The sequence below is a fragment of the Plutella xylostella genome, chromosome 24 (genome assembly GCF_932276165.1).
Source record: "Plutella xylostella chromosome 24, ilPluXylo3.1, whole genome shotgun sequence".
NCBI lineage: Eukaryota > Metazoa > Arthropoda > Insecta > Lepidoptera > Plutellidae > Plutella > Plutella xylostella.
The window spans coordinates 965,399-986,099 of NC_064004.1; the positions used below are offsets into that span (position 1 = coordinate 965,399).

General features: G+C 44.1%; 4 protein-coding genes across 6 annotated transcripts; 2 read left to right on the forward strand and 2 right to left on the reverse strand.

The window, feature by feature from the left end:
- Positions 1–374: 374 nt before the first annotated feature.
- Positions 375–4,308, reverse strand: LOC105398786 (zinc finger protein 37 homolog). 3 transcript variants are annotated; one of them, XM_048629864.1, is made up of 7 exons: positions 4,033–4,308; positions 3,621–3,771; positions 3,259–3,327; positions 2,962–3,069; positions 2,131–2,279; positions 1,656–1,713; positions 375–1,084 (listed from the first exon to the last, which is right to left on the reverse strand). In XM_048629864.1, the coding sequence occupies exons 1-7, from the start codon at positions 4,180–4,182 to the stop codon at positions 408–410; spliced, it is 1,362 nt and encodes a 453-aa protein (XP_048485821.1). In that variant the 5' UTR covers positions 4,183–4,308; the 3' UTR covers positions 375–407. The 3 variants fall into 3 exon arrangements, with proteins under 3 accessions (XP_048485821.1, XP_048485820.1, XP_048485822.1); XM_048629863.1 differs by having other exon boundaries at positions 1,650–1,713; XM_048629865.1 differs by lacking the exon at positions 3,259–3,327 and having other exon boundaries at positions 1,650–1,713.
- A 377-nt stretch (positions 4,309–4,685) lies between these two features.
- Positions 4,686–7,328, forward strand: LOC105398739 (zinc finger protein 266). The gene is made up of 4 exons (XM_011570959.3): positions 4,686–4,919; positions 5,098–5,245; positions 5,755–6,078; positions 6,333–7,328. Exons 1-4 carry the CDS (start codon positions 4,764–4,766, stop codon positions 7,313–7,315), a joined length of 1,611 nt encoding a protein of 536 aa, XP_011569261.3. The 5' UTR covers positions 4,686–4,763; the 3' UTR covers positions 7,316–7,328.
- Positions 7,329–10,090: 2,762 nt separating this feature from the next.
- LOC125490465 lies at positions 10,091–14,155 on the reverse strand. Its single transcript, XM_048629712.1, has one exon. The coding sequence runs from the start codon at positions 14,153–14,155 to the stop codon at positions 10,091–10,093; it is 4,065 nt and encodes a 1,354-aa protein (XP_048485669.1).
- A 771-nt stretch (positions 14,156–14,926) lies between these two features.
- Positions 14,927–15,760, forward strand: LOC125490466. Its single transcript, XM_048629713.1, has one exon. The coding sequence runs from the start codon at positions 14,927–14,929 to the stop codon at positions 15,758–15,760; it is 834 nt and encodes a 277-aa protein (XP_048485670.1).
- Positions 15,761–20,701: the final 4,941 nt, after the last annotated feature.

The window sequence follows — 20,701 nt, forward strand, 5'->3', positions numbered from 1 at the left end:
GATTTTTCTTACAAAAATTTACCTGGCAGGTTTTTATTTCTAATTATTATAAAGAGAGGAATATGTTCATAATTTTGTCATTTAAATGTTGTCTCCTCGGGTGATCAGGTATTGTATTTTATCACCTGGGGACGAACAACAAATTATTGAACATTTTACTCCCTTTTGTTGGTCCTTGAATTAAACTAACAATGTTTTTATTTGTTGTTATTTATACCTTGTTTAACGGGGAAAGACATCTGACAGAACCCTTATTACACTCGAATAAGGGTATTTTTGTATGTATCAGGTGACTTTCCCCGTGAAACAAGGTATAAGTGAGATTCGGTTTCCATATTTTAACAAGTATTTCAATAACAACATAAACAACTCAGTATTCATAAAAAAAACACTTTATTGCCAAATAACTAAACAAAAAGTACACTTGGATGATGCTTCTGCATATGAAATTTCAGACTAGTTCTTTGAACAAATCCAGTGTTACACACATTACACATTTTCAGGTTCTCTTTAGTGTGTATGTTTTCATGCAAGTTCATACCACGTTTATGCTGAAAAGCCTTCTTACAGAACCGACAACAATACCTTTTAACATCCATATGGCTTATTTTGTGTGAACGAAATGCACTCGTACCATATGTTTCATAATCGCACTTATCACACTTTTTTTTCCTCCCCAACCTGTGAAATGAGTTCATATGATTTTTTAAACCAATAATACATGTGAATGTCGCATCGCAGGCCCTACATTTGTGCGATTCGTCTATGCCGTGCCGTTCCAACAAGTGCTGCCTATACTTAGGTCCTGTCTCAAAGTCGGTCTCGCATTCTAAGCAGACACCTTTAAAGTGGATTCGGTAGTGATCTATAATGACGTTTCTTTTTTCATCTTTCTTGTGGCAGATCGAGCAGTTAAACGTCGAGCCGTTGTCAGTGATGTAGTATTTGATGTTTTGTAACTGATTAGCTGAGCTTTTGAGTTGTCTCTTGTGCGCCGCGTGTAAGTGTATGTGAAGCGACATCAGACGAGTGTGCTGTTTGCCGCAAATCTTGCACGCGTATTTGTCGTTCTCCGCACTCGGTTCTGGAAAAGAACATGTATATTGATGGGTGTGAATTAAAAGAAATGATTATTATTATTATTATGTGGATACATCTCACACACGGACATCTGAACCCAAGCTAGGCGGAATGGGAGACTTTCAACCGTAGACAAAAACCGATTATAGATGGCGCTAGTAAAACTTCATACTCAGCATCACTGCATTTTTTAAAGCGGAAATGGATTTCAGTCCTTTCAGCCAATACCAAAACCCAATGGATGTGATTTAAACCATATGTGATTACTAGCAGTTATATTAGGTATGCATAATATAAGTGCTAACTAGTTTAAGACAGCTTTGTACCATTTGACATCTTCCGTTCTCTCAGAAGAATGTTGCTCATAAAAAACGACAGGCCGGATGCCATCTATCGGACGATTTTGGAACTTTTAAACTGTCATCAGCTGATATCCACATAGACACATTCATATGCTCACTGACTTGTTACTATGACTGTAATCTCCGAAGAGGTGACTCGCACTTTTTAAGTGAATTTTAGCTATTCAATCTATAATTACCTATATACAAAAAAATCAAGAAATTCACCATTACCATTGTCGCGGCGTGTGCCTGGATGTCTGTCGTCTTCTTCACAGTACAATATGGGAATCTGGAACATGTGGGCACGAGTCTCAACTGAGGTACACGAGAGATAAAATATACCTAGTTATACAGGGTGTTGCAATTGCAAAGGTGGTCTACTAAGCCGAAGGGAGTGGTTTAGAATGACCAATTTGCAACACACTGTAAAGTTGTCGAAATATATGAGGCCCGTTTGGACAGCTACAAAATGAATGGGATGAGAGCTAGTGTCGAAACAAAATCATTAAAAATCTAAACAATAAGTAAGTTTTGGTGCTTTAAAAGTTATTTTTTCTTTCAGCTGTGAAATAATAAGCCAGATTATGTGTCTTTTTATGTATTTAATCAAGTAAATCAAGAGTAAATAGCAAATTTGTGTAGCTGTCCAAACGGACCTATTATATTTCGACGACTGTAATAAGAATAAAAATAAATTATGTAATGCCTTTTTGTTCTTCACATCCATCTTTGTTTGTGGCTTTATGCTGTGTTTCTTCTTCTTCTTTCGGGAAACTTTAGGTCTGCTCGTGTCCATCTGTAGCTTCATTGCTCGCGTTATTTTTCCCTTTGGTTTCTGGTTACCAGTTGGTTGCTCTGAAACAGACATAAAAAAAACATACAGACGAATTGAGAACCTCTATAAAGTTATAAAGAAAAGGATTTTTGCAAGAGATTTGTCTTTCTCAGTTACTTATTTGCTTAAAGTTAGTGAGTACAGGTGAACAATTAAATGCAGAGTGACGACGTCTTTGACATACAGGGTGTTGCAAAAAGTGTACTTATACTAAATTCATTTCCCATAGACACTTTGTTGGTAACGTGATTTTTTACTATGGAGCATGAATATTTTATTTTGTAAATTTTTTGAAATTCTGATTTCATTTTCGGGCTTAGATATAACATGCTGCACATGTAGGTTTCGGCTTAGTATACGATTTTTGCAACACCCTGTATATGTGTTTAAAGGTAGGCATAGAACAACGCGGACTCGGGTATGAAGGTAGGTGATAAAGTAGTCAAATACTGTCTTAGGGCGAGGCCATAACACTGCGTTGCGACGTCGCATCGCAAAAATCTGCGACAGTAATCAAGCATTTAGTATGGGAAAACTTCTAAAACAGTCGCAGATTTTTGCGATGCGACGTCGCAACGCAGTGTTATGGCCTCGCCCTTAAGCAATTTGTTATGATCCATTGCCGTTTTCACGACTTTATAGATCGATTTTAGTTTCACACTTTAGTTTATATACTTACATATTATTATTTAATTGAATTACCTTCAGTATCAGAAATTTGAACTTTATCCATGGTGTCATCATCATTATTAACACTATTGTCACTAATATAATTGCTATGTTGTTTATTGTCTGTAGGTACTTGTGGCTCTGTAAAAATATGTTCCATTTAATCTAATTTTTACAAGAAATATAATTATGTATAACTAGATAATAATAATAATTTTGCCATCAGAATCAATATAAATCCCATACCAATTTATTAATAATGAGAGAATTATTAATTAATTCATATAATTATGACTGTTGATTTTGTTAGAATTGTGTTAATTTTCTTACCGTCATCATCAATTGTTATAGTAATATAACTTTCCTCTTTTTCTTCTTTAATTTGAAAAGGCTCCCCAACTAAAATTAGATTAGAAGCTTTACTAAAAGATCTGAAAAATACTTACACTATCTATGTACTACATATTATTATAGATACACAAACATGTTAAATATTGTAAAACAATTAAAATTTCCTCTTTATACATTACATCAGGGGTAAAAATATAAAGGGATCATGAGTGACACAATCCTCGGTCCAATCAAGCGGTTCACCATGTTATAACCCGAAACTCAGAATAGAATAGAATAGATTTTTTTTAATTAGACTTAAAATTTTACAATTATTTGTCCATGGTCATAATATTACTCACCAGTAAACATATTCCTAATATACATATCATGGAACTTCTGTTCACACGCCAGCACCTGTCTCTTGAAGTCACCAGCTTCCCGCAGCCGGTGGATACATGCGTCACATATTGTGTACGTCACATCCGACATTAGTCCTTCTACTTTTGATAACTGAAGTGGAATAAAGACATTAACTTAATTGCAACTCACACATTCTAGGAAACGAATGAACGAAAACTCGAGTGGAACCTTTGTGCATATCCCCAAGGTCTAAACTGCTTACCTAAGCTTGGACCATTTCCCACCACGTTGTTCATTGGTACATGTCAGCGCCGGGATTCGAACCCGCATCTCTTGTGTGAGAAGCGGGCGCTTACCCGACTGATCTGCACATTAAATTGATATACAAATTAAGTTATGGCCAAGACTTACTACAAGACCTAACTGATTTCGCAGCATTAAGGAGTAGACTTCTTCCTGCCCGCAGTCATCGATCCAAGTTGCTCCGAGGTTCCTGAAAGAACCTTCAGCATGACAACATCTAAATAGGTTATGTTCGATTTTCCACTTTACTTCCGTCATATTTGGTGAATTCTCATGTTAAATCTGAGTAGCGTTGTGTTCTTTGTTATTACTTATACCGGAATAGGCTGAGAAAGCCTTTAATCTATCGATTACAGCAAGAAATAAGGGGTACAGTGCCACAAACTTATCTGTTCCGGTGACAGCTCACGTAAATGTGTAATATTTCTTCATTCTATACGATTTTAAGTTTGCCAGTAGTGGTAATTCGCTCTTGTGGTTTCAATAAACCCATCTAATCTATATCAATATATAATTCATTAGTAAATAAAGAGATATGGATCAATTTAGTTCGCTCTCACCGGAACAGATAAGATTGTCGCACTATACACACATTTATAGGATGGGTACAAAAATATAAACAAAACACACACTGAGTACTTAACTAAATTTCAATTTTAAAGGCGCCGACACACTAGCTGATGCGGCTGTCAGCCGCGACTGATGTTTCTCTGAACTTCTTACCTACGCAACATGCAACATTTCTTCTCTTGTCAATGTCATTCATCATATGTTTTTTTTGTTTTGTTTTGCTTTTTATTTTTTGCCCGAAAGACCGAAAGTAAGCGAAAAATCTTCAAATGACGACGATAAACACAAAGATGTGGGCCGGAGATCCTAACGTGTGCCGATGCTGCCTGTCCGTGACTGGCGATACGGATCTCACAGCTGAAAATATCATTAATGGACATAAAGAAGTATTTTCAGACATGCTACATCAATGTTTCGGAGTATATGTAAGTAGGTACCTTCTGAAGACGCAAAGCTATTACTGTGAACGCAATTTTGATCCAAAAGACCATAGTACAATACAGACAAACAATAACACAACAGGTTGCTGTCCAGATCATCATAAAGGCACAAGCATCTGCCGTGGACAATAAGGTTATATGTATTGTTTTGTTTCCTTTGCAGCTCTCCCGTCTCACAGACCTCGGCTGCAGCAGACAGGTCTGCCGGGCGTGTGTGCAGCAGCTTCAGGCGGCTTGTGCCTTCCGGAAGCAAGTTGTGGATGCTGAGGAGTGCTATATGGCATTCTTTGAGGATAACAGTGGTTTGCAAGGTACCTATATAGTAAGATAAATTATAATCATCATAGTATTAAATTTATTGCACTTTGCAAGTAACTTTTTTATTAAATGTGGCTACAATTCTACGAACTATAAAAGACCAAACAGAAAACATTAATTACATAAACACTCTTGCCATGTATTTTATAACCAGTTGATTTCCATGAAATCTGTAAAAAATATCTTTCCATTCTCACCCACTTTTTGCCAGTGCTATCTTACTCCCAATAAAAGAAAAAAGAGTTTTATATAAAAATATTATAATAGATAGATAGATAAAATATCCTTTAGTATAGTATAGTCAATATCACATGTGTGATCATCAACATCACTATACTTCACTTAAAAACTAACACATATTATTATGTACAAAAATGGTGTCTTATCGCTTAGTGTGATTATTTCAAGACAACCTAGGGTGGAAGGATATTTATGATCAAAAAAAAAAGTTGTATCTTTCTTTCTTTCTTTCAAGTTACTAAAGAATCACTTTATGTTTCAGACAAAGAGATAAAGTCTGAAATTGAAGACGATGACTTTTTTGACACAGAAAATAGATCTGAAAATTTAATGTCAAAGAAGAAAGTGAAGCACAAAATCCATAAGAAGAGAGGAGATAGGAGAACCAGAATGAAAGACAGAGATAGCACAGATGACTCAGACACACCTTTGACTGAACTTTCAAGACTTAAATCAGTAGCAGCCCAAAATGAACCATTAGTTCCTGAAGATAAGGACCAATTTTGTGTGGAATCTTTAGAAGTCAAACATGGTTTTGTGTTTGGCAATAATGATCTCAATGATAATGTGGATAAGACTGAAAATGGTAAGATTTTATTTTAGTTTTTTATTAACTACCTACTAATGCATCTAATAAGAATCAAAACTAACTTTTGTAGAAAAAATATGAACTAAACAATTCATTTTAAAAAATTGCTCAGTTTCACAACATAGACAAAGGTTTGTTTATTTATACATATTCATATTATGTTCACCATGTGTAAAATGTGACGATATAAATATTGGTTTACACCTTGGCTCCATGTACACTACAACATATTATCTCAACCTGTGTTTCAGATTCGCCCACTATCGCACCAGTATCACCCCCAAAACATATTTCTGAACGGAAAAAAGTAATTCAAACCTGCAACACAGTGTTAAAGCACACTACAGCCTGCCCCTTTCGGCATCACAAGAGCTGGTTCCAATGTTTCTACTGCCTGGAAGAGTTTAGAGAAATAAAACTTTTGCGGCAGCACACTTCGCAAACGCACCAAGACATAGACAAGGAATTAAAAAAAATAAAACGGTTCCCGCGCTCTTTGCAAATTGACATTTCCGAACTGAATTGCATCGATTGTGTCGACTTAGACGTTAATTTAAACAACATAACCTCTTTGAAAGAGCATTTGATCTCGAGACATAATCTAAAGATTTACACAGAGTGTATAGCCGACTACAAAGTTGACACTAGTCCGTACACATGCCATATATGCAAACTAGAATTTCATGTATTCAGAAGTCTGACTACTCATTTAAATGAGCACTACGCAAATTGCATTTGCGATGTTTGCGGAAAATCGTTCATAAACTCCAAGCGATTGAAAGTTCACAAGCGGACACACGAAAGCGGCGTGTTTCCATGCAACCTCTGCGGGAAGGTTTTAAAAACGAAAACGTCAAAAGCGAATCACATGGAAACACATTCTAAACGCATCTTGAAGTGTCAGATTTGTTCGCAACCGATGAAACACTACAACGATCGGGTAAAGCATATGTCAGATGTACATAACATAACGCATAAATTCAAGTGTCCTGTTTGCCCGAAAGAATATAACATAAGGCATTATCTGGCGACGCATATGAGACAGACACATGGGAATAAGAATAAAAAGTGCGCTGAATGCGGAATGGCGTTTATCACTAACCATAGCCTGAAGAAGCACATGTTGAAGCATAGTGGTGAGAAACCGTACGAGTGCAATGTTTGCAGGAAAGCATACGCGCGGAGCTATACTTTGAAAGAACACATGCGTTCACATGAGAATGAAGGATTTTAGGCGTTCGTTTTTTTTTAAATGTATATTATCTACTTACATGGTTATTTTTTTAATTATTTATTATCCTTCTTCAACTCTGTATATTTTTATTATGAAAGCTGATGCTGCTGCTGAAAAAAAGATGCTTCCCCATACTTACAAAAATTGGTTGTTTACGTGACACTGAGTATGGGGAGTAGATATTTTTTTCGGGAAAATCCCAAGGTCATCATAACAAAAGTTGTTCACAATGAAAAGCTCTGTAACATACTTCCGGATGTGCACCTATGAAAGACTCACCCTGTATAGAATATAACATAGAATAAGAAAAAGTTCATGTACTCAGTGCCATGTATAATAATTACTGTATCTGAAACCAAGGTATTAACTTCTATGTCAATCAACTTTTTTATGGTGCAATAAACGATTAACCATTGGTTATTTATTACCTATTTATTTATCTAGCTTATTGATATCCCAGCGACTTCGCTTCGCCTTATTATTATTATTATTTAACTATTTATTGTACAAATATTACAAATAAAAGTACAAAAGGTAGACTTAATGTTAAAAGTATTTTCTGCCAGTCGACCCGCAGGAGGTAACAGGAAAAAAATTTTTTTTTGGTCAATAGAAATTATAACCATGAGACCAAACTTCTTAATTTACATACCTAGTAATACCTACCTAACTATATAGTATCTAAAATGTGAAAATTGTATACCTAATACTAGACGTAAAGGTAGTATCTACTAAGGGCCAAGGGTAGGTTATTCATAGATCATAGCTGATCGAGCAGTGAATATCGACTAAAATTTACCTATAATATATTATAATATGGTGTGAAACTAGTGCAGCGCCTATACCGCTAGGTGGCGACTCTCCCGCACCATATCCGCACCACACAAACTAGCATTGACTCGCGCTATTCTAACGGAGTTAAAACTTTCTCCCCACACTGAAAAAAAAAACCAATGTAAAATAACGACAGTTTCTAGCTGAGTCCTAATGCTACATTTGAGGGGTCAGGTTTTTATTCTCCAGACTGTAGTTACTTTAATACATAGGTACTATAAAATATGATCATGAAAAATCTTACCCTGGTGGTTCATTGCAACATAATTTTCGGCATAGAGAAAATAAACTACCGATTTTCGGTTTGGAACAGTTTGGAACATAGAACAACGCGGACTCGGGTGTACCCTCGGGAAGCGTCATAGCGATCTTTCTTGATACAAAAAAGTCTGCCAAATTTTGCGGGAAGAAATTTTACCGTTTACCATGATTATGTCTCATGGGACATATCATTATGAGTTTTAATTCCCAGCAATAAGAGTTACGTGAAGTGACATTTAATAATGAACACAGTGTCTTCATTTTTCTTGCCAATGGATGTAACAATTATCGATAAGTGTTATCGATGAATTCGAGAACATAGGTTAGAAATACTAATTTCAAATTAATTAGGTATAGTTAAATTTAATTAGGAATGATTAATAAACGATGTCACCCGCTTTTCGCTGTACATTTATACTCACGTGATAGGTCGCGAGCCGTATCGCTGTTTTTGAATGAGTACAATGCACTGAAGTTGTCGAGTAAGTGGGCAACCCGACGGTCAGATGCTTTCAAGCCGCCCCTTCGGACGGCCTCTGACTAGGCTTAACGACTGCTGCCGAAGCAGCAACCGGGACGGACCACGGCTTAACGTCCCGTCCGAAGCTCGGGGACCACCACCATTCTCCCGAGGGCCACCACCAGACTCCTGGCGGCCACCACCAGCCTCCAGACGGCCGCGCCATCCTCAGAGGTCATCCAGAGCGGATCGGCGGCAGCAGATGTTTTTCAGGCCTCCACTAAGAAATTACATAGGAAACCCACCTATGCTCAGGCAGCTAGTAGAATAGTAGGTAATAAGCAGTTACCTAAGATGTCACCCACTTCCTTGACAAGGCTTACTACAAGTAGTAGCAATTCAAGCGAGGATTACAGCACAATTGTATATTCCGATAGGCTTGGCAAGGATTTCGGGCACATGTTGGGTAATCATGTAAATGGAAAAGTTGTTAATTATTGTTACCCAGAACTTACATTCGGACAAATAGTTGAATTGATTTCAGAGAGGTCACACACTGACAAAACAACTATATTTATTATGGTGGGAAATAGTTTAGGGGTGTCAAAGTGTGACGCACCCCTTCGATCTAGCACGTCACATTAAAATCGTTTGTAGAAATCGTTTGCGAAAATCATTTGTGAAAATCGTTTGTGAAGCTGATCGAAGAGCAAGCAGGGATTCTTCTTTCTTCCTATTGTAGGGCAGGGCAGGTGCTTGAAATGAGAAGGCTTTTTTCTTCTATTATTTGGAGGCTTCTTTGCTTCTTGGAGGCTGCGAGTGGAATGAACGAGGCGGCCCGGACCGCCTATATTTAAATGCGCTCTCCGCCGCGCGGGCGGTGGGAGGCGGGGCAAGAAATGCGTCGACCAATCAGAGCGCTTTGCACCATAAGCGCCCTCATTGGTACTATCTACTATCTATTATCGCGCCTAACAAGCCTCATAGTTTATTTATTAATAAACAACTTATACTAGGTATATTTACAAACTATTACCTAACATTATACCTAACTAAAAACAATAACTAACTATATTAGATCTCTACCTACCTATAGACATAACCAAATAAACTTTATTAAACTTGAACAATTCAAACTATAAACAATTAAATAATCAACAAATCTAAACAGTCTTGAACATCTCTCCCGCCGCAGCTCTTGTAGCTGGAATCTTGCGTGTTCAAGTGTTGACTGGCAGGATGACCAATTTCTTCGTAGGCCGCCGGAGTACCCCTCTGTTGGTGCGCACGTCGACTGCTCGCACCTCGCCGTCTGGACCGGGGTAGGTAGACACGACGACTCCGCGTGGCCAGCAGTTCCGTGGTAGAGTCCCGTCCGCGATGAGCACGAGGTCGTCCTTCTTGATGGCCCCGTTGGTGGCTCGGGGCTCCCGCCGGTGTTGCAGCTCCGGTAGGTATTCTCGTACCCAGCGCGCCCAGAACATGTCTGCCAGGCGTTGACTCTTCCTCCAGTCCTTGCGGCCGGCCTCGTCGTCCTCGGTGAAGGCTCCCGGCAGCGGCACTCGTGACGGCGCGCCCAGCAGGAAGTGGTTCGGCGTGAGGGCTTCCTCGTCGTCTGCAGAGGTCGACACGTGGGTGAGTGGCCGACTGTTGATGGTGTGCTCCGCCTCGACCAGTAGTGTAGCGAGGACCTCTTCTTTCGGCGCGCGCTCGTGCAGTGTGACTTGTAGCGCGTTCTTGACGCTCCGCACCAGCCGTTCCCACGCGCCTCCCATGAATGGCGCGCTCGGAGGGATGTACCGCCACTGGATGAAGCGCACCGACGCCTCCTCCTCCATGGCCGCCAGCGCTGCTTTCTTCAACTCGACGTCGGCGCCCCGCAGGTTGGTCCCGTTGTCGGAGTGAAGCTCGGAGGGACAGTTGCGCCGCGCGATGAACCGTCGAAGCGCCATGATAGCCGAGTCCGTGCTCAGGCTGCCGGCGACCTCGAGGTGTACTGCTCGAGTGGTGAGGCACGTAAACAGCACGCCGTACCTCTTCTGCTTCGTACGACCCACAGTGACCATGAGAGGGCCAAAGTAGTCGAGTCCGGTGTAGGTGAACGGCCTCTGATGATGCGCGAGCCGTGTATGTGGATGGTTGCCCGTCGACGGCTGCGCAGGTGTGGCCTTCCGTATGCGGCAGGCCAGGCATTGCTTCACTTCGCTGCGCACGGCGTGTCGTAGTCTCAGCACCCAGTAGTGTTGCCGGACTTCATTCGCAGTTGTCTCGAACCCGCCGTGGTGAAGCTGTTTGTGTACCCAAGCGATGTACAGTCGGGTCCACCGATGATTGCCGTCGAGTACTGCCGGTTCACGTTGCGATGGGGTGATGTCGGCGGCAGTCGCTATTCTTGAACGTAGTCTGATGATCTTCTCTTCGTCGAGTATGACTGATAAGTTGTGCAGTCGACTCGTAGTAGGTATAGCGACGCTTTTCTGTAGCGCAGCTATTTCTTCAGCGAAGTTTTCTTGTTGTTGCGAGCGTAGCCACAGTTGACGCGCGCAGTGCATGTGCCGAGCGCTGAGAAGTAGGTACTTCCACACAGCTGTCTTCACGGCGGGCGTAGCGGCCCGCGTAGCTGTTCTCGGCGTAGTACTTGTCCACGCAGGGTCGGCCTCTTCATTCTTCTCAGTGCGCTTATGCAGCACTGTTTGTTTCTTCGCACGTAGTAGCTCGATGAATTGTAGTACCCGTGCCGTCGCTCGAATAACTCGCATGAAGTTACTGAAGCGAGTTATGTCTGGCAGGGCCTCAGACAAGCGTGTGGCGGCGACAGTGACGAGTGTTCGCTCTTCCCCCGTATCTTCTTCGACGATCTTCTCTTCTCGCGGCCAGTGCTCCTCCGGTAGGTATAGGAAGGCGGGGCCGCGGTACCACCGGTGACTCGAGTTGAAGTCCGGGGGCGTGTCGCGTGTCGCGTCGTCGGCTGTGTTCTCCTTTGTAGGTACCCAGCGCCACTCCTTTGTTTTCGTAGTGTCGCTTATCTCGGCTACGCGGTGTGCTACGAACGGCTTGTAGGTACGTGGGCCATTTCGTAGCCACGTGAGTACTGTTCTTGAGTCCGACCAGTACACTCGACGACTCGGCTTCAAGTCGTGTTCTTCGATGGCGGCTTGTGCGAGGCGGCATCCCAGCACGGCCGCTTGCAGTTCGAGTCGCGGGATGGAGACCACCTTGTTGAGCTGTGCGACTCTTGCTTTTCCGCTGACGAGTGACAGGTGTGTGTTTCCCTCTTGATCGACGACCCTCCAGTAGACGACAGCAGCATATGCAGACGAACTTGCGTCGACGAAGATGTGGAGCTCGCGAGTGGCCGCGCCGCTGTATGAGGCGTAGCAGCGCGGCACGGCGAGGCGCGGCAGCTGTTGCGCGTGCTCGATCCAGCTCCTCCATGCTCGTGCTTCGTTGTCTTCGAGTTGCGCGTCCCAGTCGATGCCGGAGCGCCAGACGTCCTGCAGGATGCGCTTCGCTTGCACGGTGACCGGCGTGGCGAGTCCGAGCGGGTCGTAGATCGACATGACTGTCCGCAGCGCTTCTCTCTTCGTAGGTGTGCGCTCGCCGCTCAGTATTGCCTCGGGGATGCGATGTTTGTTCAAGTTGAAGGAGAGTGTGTCGTCCTCCGGGTGCCACACCATGCCCAGCAGCTTCCCCGGGTCCAGTTGCAGCAGTCTAGGGTCTTCAGCTTCAGATTGCGACAGCTGAGCGAGCACGATGCGGCTGTTCGACGTCCACTTCTGCAGGTCGTAGTTCGCGAAGTGATGTATCTTGTTGACTTCAGTGGAGATGCGCACCGCCTCTTCTTCTGTTTCGTAGCTCGCCAGGTAGTCGTCCACGTAGTGATTTCTCACCACGGCCTCGGCCGCCTCCGGGTAGATGTCCTTGTAGCGCTCGGCGTTGCTATTTTTCACGTAAATAGCCGTACACGGTGATGAAGTCGCACCGAATATAACGCTCTTCATGCGATACTCGGTAGGCGGGCCGGCGCGTCGATCTCCCCTCCATAGGAAGCGCTGCATGTCGCGATCTTCTTCTCGGATGTGAACGCGCATGAACATATCTTTTATGTCCGCGCTCACCGCCACTGCATGTTGCCGGAACCGCATGAGGACCCCCGGGAGTGACTGCAGGAGGTCTGGGCCGGGCAGCAGCATGTCGTTGAGACTTGTCCCTCTCGTTCGAGCGGCGGCGTCGTGGACGATCCTCAGTTTCTCCGGCTTCTGAGGGTTGATGACAGCGAAGTGAGGCAGGTACCAGATCTTCTCGTTCTTCTCACGCGGCGCCTCCTCAGCGTAGCCGCTGTCGAGCAGCACCTGCATCTGTGCGTTGTACCGCGTCTTCATAGCTTCGTTCTTGTCCAGCTTCCTCTCGAGCAACTCGAGTCGTTTCATTGTACTCGAGTAGTTGTCTGGTGGCCGAGGGTCGTCTTCTTTCCACAGGAGGCATGTTTCATAGCCTCCCGCCGGTAGCGCGCGCGTGTTTTCTTCTAGCTGCGTAAGCGCGCGTCGCTCGGCCTCTGTGTATGATTTCTTCTTGTCGACGCACAGCGACTCGAGTGCGAAGTGGTCCCGCATCATTTTTTCCATTGTCTCTTCTTGAAGCGGCTGCACTGTGAGGTGGTGCACGCGCTGCACTGCCGGCTGTCGGTACTGCACGCCGTGTAGCACCCACCCGAGCGTCGTGAGTGACGCCACAGGTTGTCCGCGCGCGCCCGACTTGAAAGCGTGCGTGAGCAGCAACTCCCAGTTATCTTGCCCGAGCAGGATGGTGGCGGCGCCTCGCTCGTAGAGGATGTCTTCTTTGATGTCCTGCAGGTGTGGGCAGCTCTCGATGATCCCCGCAGGCACCGTCTGAGGCGAGACACCGATGTCCGGCACTGTGCGCGCGCAGATGTCGACTTCGCTCGTGTTGCGCCCGCAGATCTTCAAGTTGACTCGGCGCGACTCACTGGCGTCGATCTTCATGCCCGACACCCCTTCTATGTAAAAGGGTGACGGCGGTCCCGTCGCTCCGATCTGCTGCGCGACTGCTGACTCGATGAGTGTGCACGTCGACCCGTCGTCTAGTAGCGCGTAGGTGTCGAGCGACCCCTTTGGCCCGGTGACTCGTACTTGTAGTATCTTCAGGAGCCCCGGTGTACTTCTTTCTTCTCGCGCTGTTGTTACTGCTTCAGATTCTTGCGATTGGACGACTTGCGTACTGGCGGTCGATGCGTAGGTACCGCCATGCAGCAGCGGATGGTGCATGTAGGTATGTAGTGCCCTATGGCCTACCTATTTAATTTATTAAAATACCTACCAATCATACCTAATAATTTATCTTTTGCATGAACTTAAATTCAAAATAATTTTATTACTTACATGTATAAAATATAAAAATACCTATTTACAATATCTACAGTTTAATATCATTGTTGTAAATCATAAAGTAGTAAATAAACGTAAAAATAACTTATACCTATTCTAAATTGTAAATTTCAATAAAGCATATATATATTAGTAATGTATAAAAGTAAAAATAATCATAATATAGTAAACATTAAAATAAGTGACAAACAGACAGACAAGACTAAACGTATTTTATATAGATAATTCTGTCGAGTCGTGTGCCGGCCAGCGGTAGCGCATGCGGTGACGTAGAATCCTTATCGCAGATCTACGCGCGAGCGAGATCGCATGATATTGTTAATATACTCGCACGCGGCTACCTGAGCCGGCCCGCGGCCGGCAGTCCGCTTTCGCACTCCGCCGCTTCGATTATTTTATTTGCCAATTATTTGCTTGCGTCGAGAATACCTACTCCGCTTATTCTTAAATCTATTGTATGTGCTATCCTTTCTAAGCTATCTCTTCTACTATACTTTCTACTCCTTCTTGCTTCTTTCTAAAAGACTTTTGTGTGTGTGTACTTTGTGTAATAAACTTTACCTTCGTTATTGTGCACTTGGGACTTTTAATTATTGCTTCCTGCCTACACACGCCACTATATTGGTGACCCCGTAAAAGGACACTTTGAAGATGGCTCAAGAAAAAGCATCGACATCATCGTCAGCGGAGACCTTCCGAGTTGGCGTGAGAATTCCGCCCTTCTACCCGGAGAAGCCAGGGCTGTGGTTCAGCCAGATGGAGGCGCAGTTCACCCTGGCCAACATCAAGACCGATGAGACGAAATACTTTTACGTCGTCGGCAACCTGGATGCCCAATACGCCGCGGAGGTAGAGGACATAATTTCCTACCCTCCGGACGCGGACAAATACGAAAAGCTCAAAACTGAGCTCATCAAGAGGCTGTCGGCGTCACGCGAGAAGAAGGTGAAGCAGCTTCTCATGCACGAGGAGCTCGGAGACCGGAAGCCCTCGCAATTCTACCGGCACCTGAAGGACCTGGCCGGCCCCGGAGTACCTGACGAGTTCCTGCGGACCATCTGGACGAGCCGCCTGCCCAGCTCCACTCAGGCCATCATCGCATCCCAATCCAAGACGGACCTGACTGAGCTGGCCGAGTTAGCTGACAGGATCCACGACGTCGTCGGTACCCAGGTCGGAGCTACAGCCGCAGTCACGTCTACAGCAGCTGCCCCAGGTACGTCGGGTGGCGCCGGGAGCTCGGAGATCGCCGCCCTCACCAGGCAGATGGAGAAGCTGGCGGACAAGGTGGACCGAATGTCCCGCCCCCGGGAACGCTCCAGCAGCCGCACGCGTCACGGTCGCCGATCCAGCTCCACCCGCTCATCATCTGCATACCGACGGTACCCACAGTGCTGGTACCACCAGAACTTCGGCGAGCGGGCGAAACGGTGCGTGAAGCCGTGCGACTACCCACAGGCGGGAAATGCTCGGGGCAATCAGTAATGGCGACTGATGATTGTCCGAGTGCGGGTCGCCTGTTCATCACCGATCAACGGTCGAAGGTGCAGTTCCTGGTCGACACTGGTAGCGACCTCTGTGTCTATCCCCGATCGGCAATAGCGCGACATTTGGACAAAACTAATTACGAGTTGTGTGCGGCGAATGGTACTTCAATTAAAACGTACGGGTTCATAAATGTTGTTCTAAACCTAGGCTTACGCCGCGACTTTGCTTGGCGATTTATTGTTGCTGATGTAACAAAGGCGATAATAGGCGTGGATTTTTTATGCTTTTATAATTTGGTTGTTGATTGCAGGAACAAACGCCTCATCGATAACAATACTAGCCTCACCACCCCGGCTTCGCCTGCCCGTCGTACTGATGACATCTCATCGGTTAAAGTAAGTCTCGGTAATTCCGCATATACACACATACTTCGCGAATTTCCAGACATCACTCGTCCTCATGGCACACACCGCACTCCTAAACATAACACTGTACACCACATCCGCACCACACCTGGGCCACCAGTATCAGGTTCACCCCGTAGGTTGGCCCCTGACAAATAAAAAATTGCCAAGGCCGAATTCGAGGCCATGTTGCAAGCTGGCACCTGTAGACCATCAGAGTCGCCCTGGTCTTCACCACTCCACCTCGCGCCGAAGAAGGACGACGGTTGGCGCCAAGGGCGTACCCAGGATTTCAGCTAGGGAGGGGCAGCTCATACCTGTTTCAAGATGATGGTCGGTCGGGTACATTCAAACAAATAAAAACCGGCCAAGTGTGAGGACTCGCGCACTGAGGGTTCCGTACAAAGATAAGCTCTCTCAAAAATCAAACTTAGGCAGTTGAAATTATTTTTGCCATACATCGATATTGTTGTGTTGTGTGTGCTGACCGAGTGTTGTGGCGCTCCTTGGGAGAGGCCTTTGTCCAGCAGTGGATGATTATTGGCTGATGATGATACATCGATATAATTATGTCATGGTCAATAGGGAATATGCATGTGATTCAAATAAAGGTCAAATATTATTTTTAATAAACTTAGGGCCACTTGCACAAGCATACTAAATCTAGATTTAGCGTCAAATATCGATTTAAGAAACGTCAATCCATACAAAGTTATGGTTTAAATCGAGATTTAACACTAAGTCTTGATTTAATATGTTTTTGCAAGTCGCCCTTAGTTATTTCAAAATTATGCATCTATCAATATTTTTTATTATAATTCTTAGTAAACTTCGGTAACTTTATATCTTTGAAAACGTGACGCATTTTCTTAGAGCGGATGTGACGTAAAATTTGTCGATATGTCAAGCTCACAATAAATAAATAAATAAATAAATAATAAATATGTGGGGACATCTCACACACGGCCATCCGACCCCAAGCTAGGTAGAACCTGTGTTATGGGTGTCGGACAGCTGATATATCTACACAAATACATAGATAGATAGATACTAAATATAAATATCAACACCCAAGACCCGAGAACAAATATCTGTGTTTAAACAAATATCTGCCCCAGCCGGGAATCGAACCCGGGACCTTCGGCTCAGTAGTCAGGGTCACTAACCACTACGCCATTCGGTCGTCACAATAAACTATGCCCATAGAACTGAGCGGCGCGACTGGCGAGAATCATTATTCTGAGCCGTGAAACGAAAGTGTGACGTCACACCCAGCGCGTAGAAATGACGGACATTTACACTGGTCGTGATGTTTGTAATTTTTTAATATTTATTTTTATGCCTTAAATTACTTGTTTTGACGTTGATTATTTTTTTACGATAATATAGCGATGTAAAACTATCTAATAATAATATAAAAAAGACATGCATATTCCCTATTCTGCAACTTTAAATGTAACTAGTTTGTTATCACAATATTGACTATTACTCGTAAACTTGTATAGTGTACTTACCTGAGATAGTTTTCCTTTTAATTTCGTCGTATAATTATGTACTAAATCTGTCATTTTTTTTCCTTTTTTTGGACCAACCATTTACTTAGCAGAGGGGGACGGGACACTCGCTTGAGTCTAACAAAAATTAGAAGAACTGCTCTTTGAAGCTTAATTATTTCGTAAACCAATTACTGAATCAAAAATGGTTTGACCTATAATATTTTTTAAATACCTATTCCACAATAACATAATCATTCACAAAAAAATAATTCATCCCTTCTTTACTTGTAAGGCAGGTAGGTCACTACACCAAAAAAATATTTTTACTACTTTGTCTGGGCCGTAAATTTGTATATACCTATATGGGAAATTTCAGCTTGATATTTTACCCGTTTCTGGTGGTGAATTTGGTGACAGACAGACGGACGGACGGACAACAAAGTGATCCTTATCTTATCTATAAGGATTCGTTTTTTACTTTTGAGATACGGAACCCTAAAAATCATAAAAAAATACTCTTATTAATTAGTTTCATTAAAACACTAAACAAAATATTAATTTAACAGTAATCTTCTCGATTTTGCAGTTTTTTTTCTATGACAGTCTTTTAAATAGGTACCTAAATTCACTGTTTTCTTTTAAATAAGTACTTAATTATTTAATTATAATAGATAAAAGTATATTAAATGAAAATATCTGACTGAAAAGAAATGTTCGTTTCCAAGACTTTATTTTGCGCAGATAACACATTTTTACTTGCGCTTATTTTATCTTCTAGGGGGGGGCAGCTGCCCCCCCCTGCCCCTACCTGGGTACGCCCCTGGTTGGCGCCCTTGTGGAGACTACAGAATGCTGAACGCCCGTACTATTCCGGACTCTTACCCCATCCGGCACATCCAGGACTTCGCTCACAGCCTGTCTGGCTGTACCGTCTTCTCCCAGATCGACCTGGTCAAGGCGTATAACCAGATTCCTGTCCATCCGGATGACATCCCGAAGACCGCCATCACCACGCCGTTCGGTCTTTTCGAATTCCCGTACATGACGTTCGGACTTCGAAATGCCGGTCAGACGTTTCAGCGCTTCGTGGATGAGATGCTCAGGGGTCTGGATTTCACATACTCATACATCGACGATTTTCTGGTCTTTTCGAAAGACCAGAAGACCCACGAGACCCACCTGCGTCAGCTCTTCACCAGACTGAGGGAATACGGTATGGTCATCAACAGCTCTAAGAGCGTCTTTGGTGTGCCGGAGGTAAACTTCTTAGGCTATAATATTTCAGCCAAAGGAACACGACCCCTACCTTCCAAGGTCGAGGCCATTCACAACTTCCCTGCACCTAAAACTGTCAGGGAACTACGAAGGTTCCTCGGGATGCTAAACTTTTACCGAAGGTTTATTCCCGAGGCTGCCACTCACCAAGCACCATTAAATGCCCTACTAACTGGATCGGTAAAAGGTTCGCATCCCGTGGACTTCTCTCCACAGGAACACCTGGCTTTCCAGAAGTGCAAGGACAGCTTGTGTCAAGCAGCAATGCTGGCGCATCCTGATTGCAACGCAAAGTTGGCGTTGGTCACGGACGCGTCAGACAAGGCCATTGGATCTGTCCTGCAGCAGCTGACCGAGGGAGCATGGGAGCCTCTCGCTTTCTTTTCACGTAAGTTGAGCCCTGCACAGGTTAAGTATTCTCCTTACGACCGAGAGTTGCTCGCCATTTACGAGAGTGTGAAATATTTCCGTCACATGTTGGAGGCTCGTGATTTCGTCATTTATACGGACCACAAGCCTATCACGTTTGCTTTCCACTCTCGTAAAGACAATTGTTCTCCCCGGCAGTTTAGACACTTAGACTTCATCGCACAATTTACCACCGATATACGGCACATCTCGGGGAAGAACAATGTCGTGGCGGACACACTTTCGCGTATTGAGGAGATTGCTCAACCTGTGCACGCTGAAAGGATTGCCGCCGCTCAACTCGAGGACCCGGAGCTGAAACAACTGCTGGCTGGAGACACTTCTCTGCACCTGAAGCAGGTAAGTATACCTGGAACAAGTAGTCAGTTGTATTGTGACATCAGCTCCTCAACCCCAAGACCGTACGTGCCCAAGGAGTTGCGTACTGCAATTTTTGCAAGCTTGCACTCCTTCAGTCATCCTGGCACCAAAGCAACTGCGAAACTGGTTTCAGACCGCTACGTCTGGCCAGGCGTTAGGAAAGACTGTCGTGGGTGGGTTCGATCCTGCTTACCTTGCCAACGATCCAAGATCACACGTCACGTGTCCGCTCCATTAGGCACCTACAAATTACCCCAGTCAAGGTTCGCCTTCATCCACATTGACCTCGTGGGACCTTTGCCATTGTGTCAAGGTTTCCGGTATTGTCTCACCGCCGTCGATCGCTTCACGCGATGGCCTGAGGCAATACCACTAGCAGATATGACTGCCGAGTCAGTGGCAAAGGCCCTGCTGAGTGGCTGGTTCTCTCGCTTTGGGTGCCCCACGGATATAGTTACAGATAGAGGAGGGCAGTTTGAATCCGCTCTATTTAAGGCCCTATCCACGATTGCTGGATTCCAGCATCGTCGAACCACGGCGTACCATCCAGCTTGCAATGGACTGGTGGAGAGATTCCACCGCCAATTTAAAGCTGCGATAACTTGCCATGCAAACCACAATTGGGTGGAATCTCTTCCACTAGTGCTGATGGGTATCCGCAGCGCCTATAAAGAAGACGTACAGGCTTCAGCCGCCGAACTTGTATACGGCCAGCCTATGCGCCTTCCAGGCGAATTCTTCGACCCTGAGGCTGATGTCACAGTTGATACAACTGATTACTTGTCTAGGCTTAGGAACTTGGTTAGGAATCTTCAACCATCACCAACAGCCAGGCACAACAGCAAGCACAACACTTTCATTTTCAAAGACCTTGCCACGTCTTCTCACGTGTTTCTCAGGGACTGCACTGTTGGTGGTGCGTTGAAGCCAGCATACTCTGGTCCCCACAAGGTCGTCCAACGAGGTGACAAGAT